At 49.9% G+C, this 10,202-nt stretch overlaps 2 protein-coding genes across 3 annotated transcripts in view; one reads left to right on the top strand and one right to left on the bottom strand.

The window, feature by feature from the left end:
- The window catches only part of HABP2 (hyaluronan binding protein 2), a 33,064-nt gene extending 30,431 nt beyond the window's left edge, over positions 1 to 2,633 (top strand). For both annotated transcript variants that reach the window (XM_006920852.3, XM_025039110.1), the window contains one exon: positions 1,952 to 2,633. In XM_006920852.3, the coding sequence (XP_006920914.2) occupies positions 1,952 to 2,116 (165 nt within the window). In that variant the 3' untranslated portion in view covers positions 2,117 to 2,633. The remainder of the gene's footprint in view (positions 1 to 1,951) is intronic.
- Positions 2,634 to 2,665: 32 nt separating this feature from the next.
- Positions 2,666 to 10,202, bottom strand: part of NRAP (nebulin related anchoring protein) — a 67,172-nt gene continuing 59,635 nt past the window's right edge. Inside the window, 6 exon segments of the mRNA XM_025039112.1 lie at positions 2,666 to 2,803; positions 3,272 to 3,276; positions 3,371 to 3,500; positions 4,291 to 4,602; positions 5,860 to 5,967; positions 9,269 to 9,373. Of these exon segments, the coding sequence (XP_024894880.1) occupies positions 2,699 to 2,803; positions 3,272 to 3,276; positions 3,371 to 3,500; positions 4,291 to 4,602; positions 5,860 to 5,967; positions 9,269 to 9,373 (765 nt within the window). The 3' untranslated portion in view covers positions 2,666 to 2,698.

Below are 10,202 nucleotides of genomic sequence, written 5' to 3'. Positions count from 1 at the left end.
GGAGCGGAGATAAAACCATAGATACACACTGTTTTCTTTTCAACAGATACTGTCAGGAGGCTGCAGCCTCCACTGTTGGGGCTGGAGGCTCATCTCCCTGCCTGAAATGTACGTGTGTGTGTGTGTGTGTGTGTGTGTAAGAGAGAGAAAGAGAGAGAGAGGTTGATTTAGCCCTAGCAATCTAAGTCTCTCTGAGTGAGTCCTCTGTGGCCACAGTCAACATAGGGCCAGCATGACATTGTCCACAGTCTTAGACTTTAGGGAACCTCAAGCTGCTGAGGTCTGTGATGACTCAGAGGCTGCTGGAGAGGGAGTGCTGAAGTGACCTCAAGCCCTTGCCCCAAGTCAAAACCCACTCCCCATAGTCTCTCTCCCTGTAGAGGTCACATTACACAAGAAATGTCCTCCTCAGATTCCAAGAAACACTTCGATTTAGAATTTCTTGCTTATTGTCCTCATAAACTGGGAACCCCAGCACAGCCACATTCAAATTCTAACTTCTCCCTGCAAAGGGACCCAACAATAACCTGCTGGCCATGAGCCCACTTTGGGATGAGAAATTGCGGCCACTCCCTCCATGTCATGGCTCTACTGTGACCCTCTGTCCCTTCCCGAGAGGCCACCAGTACCCACCTACTCAAAGGAGGGGCATGGGCAGATGGGTGCAATTTGCCAGATGCCCTGGAAGATATGTAAGAGAGCAGCTTCTTCAATTCCCCAGTGATCCAAGGGCTTCCCTTGCAGGCTGCGGAATGTAGTTGTGGGTTTGGAACCTGGTTCTGTCCTTCACTTTATGACCTTTGGCTTAGTCATCTCAGGCTGCTACAAAGAATTACTGCAGACTGGGGGCTTAAACAATAGGAATCGATTTCTCCGAGTCCTGGAGGCTGGAAGTCTGAGATCACTTCTGGCGAGAACCCCCTTTGGGTGGCAGACTGTCATCTTCCTGTTGTGTCCTCATGGGGTGGAGAGAGGTAACCCTCTAAGGTCCCTTCCATAAGGGCACTAATTCCACGCAGGAGGACTCCACCCCCGTGGCCTAATCACCTCCCAAAGGCTCTTCCTCCTATTGCCGCCACATTGGGGGGTAGGCTCCAACGTACGAATGTTGGGGAAACACAGACATTCAGTCTGTTGCACCTGAATAATTCTCCACTCTCAGGGGCCTAATCTATAAAATGGAAATGACAAGTCCGTAAGCTCATAAGGGCGTGGCTGAGGTCAAAGAGAGAGCTCGTTCAAAATCCCGTCAGTGGTAGAGCGTAGGCAGCCGTGTGTGGTTGAGAGTTACCATGCTCACTGTTCTCACGCCATCATCCTCGCCATTTTAACTGGGGGCTTAGTGTGAACCGGATACTGCCCTATGTGCTCTACAGACATCATCCTCGCAAGAGCCCTGGGAGTAGGAAGGCAGTTCTACTGCTGTTCACGGTTCACGATGTGAGAAACTGAGGCCCAGCTGGCTCGCAAGGGGTAGAACTGATGTGGAACCCAGAAGCACTAACCCCACAGACCATATCGAATGTCTAAGCCACGCTGTCTCCAAGCCCTGCCCTCCCCACCCTGTGTGTGTTCTGTGGGTCCCCGAAGGACTATATCCAAGTAGGGTACCCCCACCCCCACTCCAGGTCCCTGCAAGAATGAGAGGCCGAGGGCCCCTGAGAACTCCCAGTAGTAATGCCTGTGTTAGCCAGAGGCACAACAGAGTCGGGAAGGAGGGGTGTGACCGTGGCATTGCAGCTTCTCTGCTAAGCTCTGACTCAGGGACCTAGGTCGGTATTTGCTTCTCTCCTTTCTGAGCCTTGCATCACATGAGTCATAGGCAGAGATCTGTTGCCACTTTCCAGAGCAGCCCACCCCGTCACCCTCTGGCGTCCCCTCATAGGAGGTGGGGGTACCTCTGAATATATTTTGATTCATAAAGCTGAACTCACACGTCCTTTTCCCTTAGGGTGACTCTGGAGGCCCTCTGACCTGTGAGAAGAATGGCACCTACTACGTCTACGGGATAGTGAGCTGGGGCCTGGAATGTGGGAAGAAGCCAGGGGTCTACACCCAAGTTACCAAATTCCTGAATTGGATCAAAGCCACCATCCAAAGGGAGTCTAGCTTCTAAGGTGTCTTCCAAACTCTAGAGCCCATCCTCCTTAGCACCCAGACAAGGAGAGGCTTCATGGGCAGCAATGGACCCCGTTGGAGCCTCCAGGAGGCCATGCAGCGAAGTGTACATGCTCTAAGCAGACAGCTGCTGCCTGGCCTGAGGAATCCTGGACCAGCATCTCTGACATTTCATCAGGCTCCCTCCAGAGTCACCCAAGAAATGATATTGTTTGCTTCCCTTCAAACAATTGTATCTTCGAGAAAAATCAGTGTTTATTGACTGCCTCCAGCTTGGACATTTGCAAATGTGGATTTCAGAATGCCCAGCGTCAATGAACATCTTTATTCCTCATCCCGAACGTTCCAGGAGCACAACAGAACCCGTCATCCACTTCGAGGTATTAGATAGAAAACCAAAAATACAACATTCTCCATCTGCTTTCACAGAGCTGTTATTTAATAAAGGCAGATCAAGGGCCGAGCTGGTGTGCCGTTTGTACAGCTCACCCAAGCCGAAGCCGTCTAAGCAAGCACGTCTCTGGTGTGCAAATTTCCTCTCCAGCTTTTCTCCCGAGAATCCTGGGTGGACACTGCTTGCTCACAACAGCAGAGCCTTCCTCCTTTTGACGTGCAGAATCTCCGTGGCATCTGGGTTCACATCCCCCCTCTGATTAGCTCCAGTCTTCAGAACCTCTGGCCCCTCCTGTAGAAATCAAACATTCCTCCCTGAGCCAGAACGGAGCCCCCACCCTGCTCCCCCAAAGATAAGCTGTCTAAGATGCCCAGGAGCATTTAAAGTGTTCACTCTCCCCTTCCTTCCCCCTCCTCACCGCACCCTCCCCCGCCCCCAGAAAAAGGATCCTCAAGGAAAGAATGAGAAGCAAAGCCAATCTCTCATTTAGATGTGGCATCTTTCTTCTGAACAAAGTAGGGTTCAAAACGCAGACTGCTGTAGCCAGCAAGTCCCTGACCTTTTCCGAGAGTGTAATGAGCAGGCAGGCAGCCCCAGGATTGATGCAACCCTGGCAGGTTCGTCTCTGCCGAACTAATGGCTGTGACTTCAGAGAAAACCCTGCAGGAAGTTTAACCCGGGTGTCATCTGCCTGGTCATCTCAGACCCAGGAAATTAGGTACCTTGCTCGAGCTGCCTTTCACACTTCTTTAGAGCCACCTGATCTTTGGCCAAAAATAAAGTTTGCAAAGAAACAATGAGTTTGCCTCTCCTCATGTCCCCGCGAGCCGAGGCGGGTTTGCAGCTTGCTACTTACGCAAGCGCCCTGGAGACCCCGGCTCCTCGCGTTGGCCAGTTCTGCAGCCCGCCGAGCCATTTCCACTTTGTAGGAACCAGGAGGGGTCCAGCCAATACCTCTGGTCAGGTTCAAGTCTGATTTGTACTTGACCTTGGGGGATGGGGGGAAGCAAGAGGGATATGTCAGCAGGGTCGGGGGTAATTTGGCCACAGGATACACAGGCTTAAAGGTGGCTGCAATATGGAGAATGTGTTGTTAGAAAAGCCAGGAAAAGTGGAACAACTCACCTTAGCCAAGAGCCCCCTGACACTGAAGACCCAGTGTGCTGTGAGCTAGGCCAGCATGTCACTCACTATCCCTTGCATCTTTCCCTTCAAGTGAGGGCAGCAGCAATGGGGGTGGTGGGTGGGGAGACCTGGCTCCAGTCTGAGCTCCTACCTTAACTAGCTCTGTGGCTTTGGTTATTCCCCTTCTTTGGGCTTCAGTTTCCTCCCAGAGAGAAAAGTCTAGGGCTGGGTGAAGGAACTACTAAAATCCCTCGGAAAGTGTGGCATAGCAATCAAGAGCGTGGCCTCACACATCAAATCAGATGGGGTTCATATCCCAGGTCTGCCACTCATTGGCTGTGTGACCTTGAGAAAGTTACTTAACCTCTCTAAGCCTCATGTTCCTCATCTGTAAAATGGGGCAATAATGGGGTTGTTGTGAGGGCCACATGGCAGGCACCATGCTTGGAAAGCATTTGGCACAGAGCCTGGCCCACAGCAAGAACTTCATAAATAGCAGGTATTGTTATTATTTCTTCTAAAACTAAAGTGTTAAGTGTCCTGGATCCTCTCTCAGCCTGGCTCCTCCCAGAGGTGACATGAATGTGGGATGATGACCATCTCCTTTGAAGAGGCACCAAAGGGCCTCGGCCAGGCAGGTGAGGGCAGCTTACATCACTCTGCAGCTGGTGGGCCTTCTGAGCATGCTTCAGGCCCAGCTGCTCCGGGTCGCAGGTGGGCTGGGGCAGAGGTTGCCTGTAGCACACGTCGCTGGCCAGCTGCTGGCTCCTCTTGGCCTGGAGAAAGCCAGGCTGGTCTGCACGGCTGTGGAACTGGGACCGACTCTTAGCAAAGTCCTTCCTGTACTCATTGTCACTCTGGAGTTTGCCAACACTGAGGAAATGTCTCATCCTTGGGTCGTCGTCGATGCTGCGGAACCCGATCTGCAGGCCTCGGTCCCGCAGGAAGGCCTCTTTGTACCGGAACTGCAGGTCAGAAGAGCAGAGATGGGTCAGGGTGCCTACCTCTCCCCCTGGAGCCAGCCTACAGATGCTCAGCAGGACGTTCAACAATGGGTTAAGGGCACAGCTCTGGATTCAAGTAGACCTGGCATCTGTATCTCCCTCTGCTACCTTCTAGCAGTGTGAGTCTCTCTGAGCCTCAGTTTCCCCACCTGATAAAACTGGATAATGAACCTCCACCCCACTGAGACGAATCAGTGAGATGGGGGTTAGCTTCATGGCTGGCACTGAGTGGTGGCTACTGGTATTATTGCTGCTGTAACTCATAATCCAACAGGAAGGGAAGTATGCCCATTCTTTCAGCAGCCGCTGTTCCTTTGATTCTTTTCAGCTTTCAGGAACCCAGTCCAGTGCACCCCAAACCCTTGATAGTGAAGAAATGCATTCACTTTGTTTTGCTTTTTAAACTTCTGATCCATTAAAATCCAATATGTGACCTTACTGCATGAAACTGGTACGTAGTAGTACCACATGCATTTGAAAACACCCAGCTGGCCTCCCCACTGTTCAATGAGATAAATGCACTGGTCACATGCTTGGATGTCACAATGTCCAACTGCTGAAAATGTTTCCAAGTGCTTGCTCTTGATTTCTGTACTCATTTCATTGTGGACCAGTAACAAGCCATTTGTGAATGCTCACAGAGCTAGTCAAAGATGCCTTCCGCTTCCATAATAACAGCTGCCATGTGTTGAACATCTGCTACGTGCATGACACTGAAAACCATTTTTTGTTCATTCCTACCTCAATCCTGGGAGATAAGTATTAATTAGATCCTTATCTCATAGATGTAGAAATTTGAGTTCAGAGAATTTAAGCAACTTGCCCAAGACCTCAGAGCCAATTCCTAAGTCGACAGAGTCACAATCTGAACTCAAGTCAATCTAGGGGGAAAACCCAAACTATTTCTACCCTTTCACACTGCAGTTCAGCTAAAAGAGTCCATTATTAAAGATCAACAAATCAATAACATGTTAATTGACATCTAGGTACACATAAATCAGCTTCTAAGAGTGACACTTTTAAAAGAAAGGGAGCAGAAATAACAGACTTCCCCAATTCCATATTTCTGGCTAAGAGTCTAGAAAAGAAAACCTATTTTTTTCTTTCATTTGAGACACTTGTTAAGTTTTGGTTCCTGGTGATTTGCCTTTCAACAGAAGTAGGGAAACCAGAGTAAAACCTATCGGTCATAGAAGGAGAGAGTGCACGATCTCTTACGTCACTGGCGATCTCCCTGGACTCCCGGGCAGTCTGGAATGGGATGGCATCCAACCGGAAGTCATAGCCACCAGCCCGGGTCTGTTCCCAAGAGTTTCTGTAGACTTTCTAGGTAAGGAAAACAAAGAAATGAGTGAGCAGGGATTCACCCCATGTCTGCCACGTTCTTGGATCTCAGTGGGAGCAGTTCCTAAACCCTCTGCTTGGTTGGTACCCAGAATGGCAGGACCCACGGCCCCGCGTCCATCCTGGGGACCTTCCCAGCTTTGGGATCGGTGGGGCTGGCCACCAAGGGTTTCAGCTGTAAGCCCAATCTGAGCATCACGCCTTGCTCTTGTGGGTTTTGGGGTCTGCGGGTCTGACCCAATTGCCACATCCTGTTGGTATCTGAGGCCCCCGCCCCGCGTCGCTCCTTCCTGTGTTTGCATTTACTTCCAGTGCCTCAGGTTGGCAGCTTCTAGATGCCAGACCTCAAAGTTCATAAGCTCTGTTTCTTCCCACACGCTTAAAGTACTGTTCCTTGGGTCCTGGTCCCCATGTGTTCGTTAGCTCCACTGACTTCCTGGGGGACCCTTGGCTACCATCAATGCCGTGTTACCCCATCACTAGGAACCACGCTGCATCCCATATGCACCCCTGTTGCCTGCGCCGAGTGAGGGAAGAGCCTTCATCTAAATTAAATTGAACGTCAAGAACCTGACCGACTTCCTGACCCACGTATTTCACATCTTCCGCTTTCACTTTTTTCTCTTTTCAAGTTGTTCTCGCACACCCTCTGGGAGTCTGTAATCACATCCTCTTAGTCTTCAGGCAGACCCACGTACCGACAGAGGCATCAAAATCTCCCATGCCTTTATGTAGCTAATTTTTTTTTTTTCCAAAATAATGGAATGGCTCCATGAAAGGAGTCATCTGGAGGTCCCACTGGAGGATCTGTCCTTTATTCGGCCACAGAGAAGGGAGACAGCAGGAGAAGCACATCACCAGCAGATGACAAAGTGACAGCCCCAGATCACGTTGGTTGCTCGCTCTTTCAGTGAGACATAGCAGGTCAGGGCGCCCGTAAGAACCTCAGTTTTGTCACTTGGAAAGAGAGGTCAAGGCTAGGGCTCTGTTCTACAGAGGACTGGGTGGGGGGAATTAAGCAAAGTAGCAGTGGCAGATAAAAATATAAAAGCTCGACCCACCCTACAACTAACTGGGCCTGAAACTAGAAGGGATCACAAAGTGCTTGGGCCAAGCATGGTAGATCTTGTCATTTTCGTGTCCTGCTGTCCCCCTCACCTGTATCTCCAACATCCAACACCAGGAACCAGAAGCCAAATATCTACTATGTTCAAAGGCCTTAAAATACAGAACCAATAATCACTGAGGTAATGACCTACTTGATGAATCTTAAACAGGGCCTAAATGATTAGATTTACTAGTCACTGTTGAGTTTAGCAGGCAAGACCGAGAGCCATCTAGAAGGGGAGGAGCATTCAGAAAACGAGAGATCGACCATCCCCTTTAGCACTGTGCTTCCTGTTTTGGGGATCCACAAACACTAGAGTAGCAAATAGAGTCAATCCCTTATCATTCTCTGGAGATCAGAGACCGTCATTGCCTTCCTAATAAGAGCCTCCACACCAGATCTGGACAAGACGATGATGCCAAACTTTACACAGCATCAAACTCCAATGTCACCCCAATTCGGTGTCCGATGTGCCCCAGCTTCCAAGTCTCTTTAGCTGAGAGTCAACTAGAGAGCGTGGCCCAAATTGGGGTTCTCGCCAAGGCACTGGCTCCCTTTATCTTGGTCACTTCTCCCTGTATACTATTTGCTTGATTGTCATCACTTCCTCCCTGAGTTTTTTATTCTGTTGAGGTTTTTGCCTTGCCACTGGGAGCCTTTAGATTCCGCAGGCTCTTTGATTTGGAACCCTGGGCATTCCTCTTCTTTATCACAGTGGGCACAGTTTTGTCCTCATCCTCACACATTAGAGTCATTTGATTTTTAGTTATTTCGGCTGCCTTACACATCTCAATGGCTTTCTTTGCCCAGGAAGGTCACTTTCCCTCCACATCCTTCTCACGCAGCACTTGATCCAATCATGCCTATTCTCCACGCCCCTGAAGAAGTGCTCTTTCAAAAGAGGTTCATGAGTTCTCCATGTCCGCATGCCCTGGTGGCTAATTTCAGCTCCAGGACTCTACAGACTGGCGTCCCTCGTGAGAGGAAAGATGCTTCTGTCACCAGCCCGGAATGGCTGCCCTCCTTAAGCTGGGCCCCACACGGACTGGCAGTTTTATCTCAGTTTCCAGGGCTGTGTGGGCATCCAATAGTTTCTCACATGGAGGCCTGGCCTTCCCCCATGCTCGAACCATTAATGAGACGGATGTTTTGTCCGAGTTCTGCCAAGGGGGAGGTCCCGCTTCCCCAGACGGAGGTCAGCCCACTAGAGCTGCTGTTCTAAAATTATCCGTCGCTCATCTCTCAAAAGCCTCGAATGGTCATAATAACTCATATTTACAAAGCACCATCGCATTCACCGCGTGGGATCCCACAGGGCTTTACAAACGCAACAAACTAATACACACGCTAACTAGAAGGCGCCTCTCGCCAACCCCTGCGAGGCAGCCACCTCTGGGGTGAACGGTAGCAGCTGTTGATCTGCATGGAGCCCCAGGACACAATGGCCAGGCCAGGGAGGGAAGAATGGCGGGCTCTGGGAGGCCCCACGCAGCCCCAGGCTGACACACTCAGCCTGTGTTATTCTGATCTGACAGTGTCTTTTGATCCCGCCGCCCGCGCTACCTGTTATCCCAGGATCACAGCTTTGCTGGCCGAGCTGCCGCCTATTCTATTACAACCAGGGGCCTCCAAACCCTGCTAACAACGAGCCTGGGTTTAGGAAACAGTGTCTTGGTTATGCATGCAAAGGGCACACACCCAAGGGAAACCGAAGTGTTGGAGGCCACAGCCCAAAGCACAAAGGAGCAAATTGTATTTGGACCTGATGGGCCACGATGGCAGCGTCCTTCCAAACTACGGGTGAGAGAGAGCCACTCTGAATGGCTAAGGAGGAGTGTTCCAGAAACAGAGCATCTACACCTGCCAGGCCAGGGCCACCCTTGTGAGTGTAACCCAGCGCCCCACTGAGCTCTCTGCAGTCGTGTCTACAACCAGAAGGAACCACAGACATCAGCAGCCCAGCTCCACCCTCATCTCACAGTTGAGGAAACTGAGGCCCAGCAAGCAAAGTGACTCAAAATCACACATGCGGTTTGTACCACTCGCTGTCTCCAGTGTTCTTTCTGTTCCAAGTTCTACTTCCCAAGACGTTTTTTTATCAACAAATAATATCCAGTTTGGGCACAGATAATCTGACAGGAACAGGCACATCCGATGAACTGCTGGTTCACTTACGTCACTCAGATGCAGGGCATTGAGGCGGGCTCTGGTGAAATCGGGGTGGTCGGGGATCAGGGTGTATCTGTGCAGGGATTCCGCGTCCCCTGACCTGTACAGGCGCTGCGGGTAAGACAGACTCACAGTCAATGGAGAACTACGCTCGCTGAAAGCACAGGCGAGGAGCAGGCTGATCCCTTTCCTGCCCCTCCCTCTCTACTGCCCACCTGGCCCATAGGAGCAGAGCCCAGCCTGCATGTGCAGAGCATCCCTCCAGAACCCACCATCTGATGGAGGGCCCACGTGGCCAGAGCCAGGTTGGGTGCTGCTTCTAAGTAGATCCTGTTTAAAATATTCATCAAGATCTGCTCCAAATGGGCTACAAAGCAAGCTTCTGATTGGCCATACTTGTGTGCTTTACAAACAGTATAAGGAGTGTGGATACTTCACGGAATCTTTGCAACTGAGCAGTGTTCAAGCTTTTTACCAGTAACGAGATGCCTAAATGCCTTTGTTATTTATCATTAAGAAGACACAACAGCTAATTAGTCTTTTTAAATAAAATACCTTAATACGTATTCAGAAAATTAAAGTTTTTGAAGTCCACCTGGGTCCCAGGAAGACACGATTTTAAAACTCGAGCTTTAACTTAGTTGCTATTTTCAGAGCAGTGATCTAAGAATTGCAGACACTTTTAGGAAGCATGTGAGTCTCATCTATTTTTAGAGAGGAAAGTTTAATATTTAATATTGCAATCCTTTCTCAAATTCAGTTTGGGCTCTCTAAATGTGAACTGGTCGGCACAGCATTTGGACTCTGTGTGAAGATGGTCAGCTTTGTCATTGTGTGTGTGCAGAGATAAATCCTTTGACAATTCCAGAGGAAAAAATATTTAACTTCCTATTCTTTGAAATAAATACAGGAGAGAGGAAATGGGGCTAAGTCATACAGA

The sequence above is a fragment of the Pteropus alecto genome, unplaced genomic scaffold (genome assembly GCF_000325575.1).
Source record: "Pteropus alecto unplaced genomic scaffold, ASM32557v1 scaffold177, whole genome shotgun sequence".
NCBI classification, from domain to species: domain Eukaryota; kingdom Metazoa; phylum Chordata; class Mammalia; order Chiroptera; family Pteropodidae; genus Pteropus; species Pteropus alecto.
This window is presented reverse-complemented; position numbering and strand designations above follow the sequence as displayed.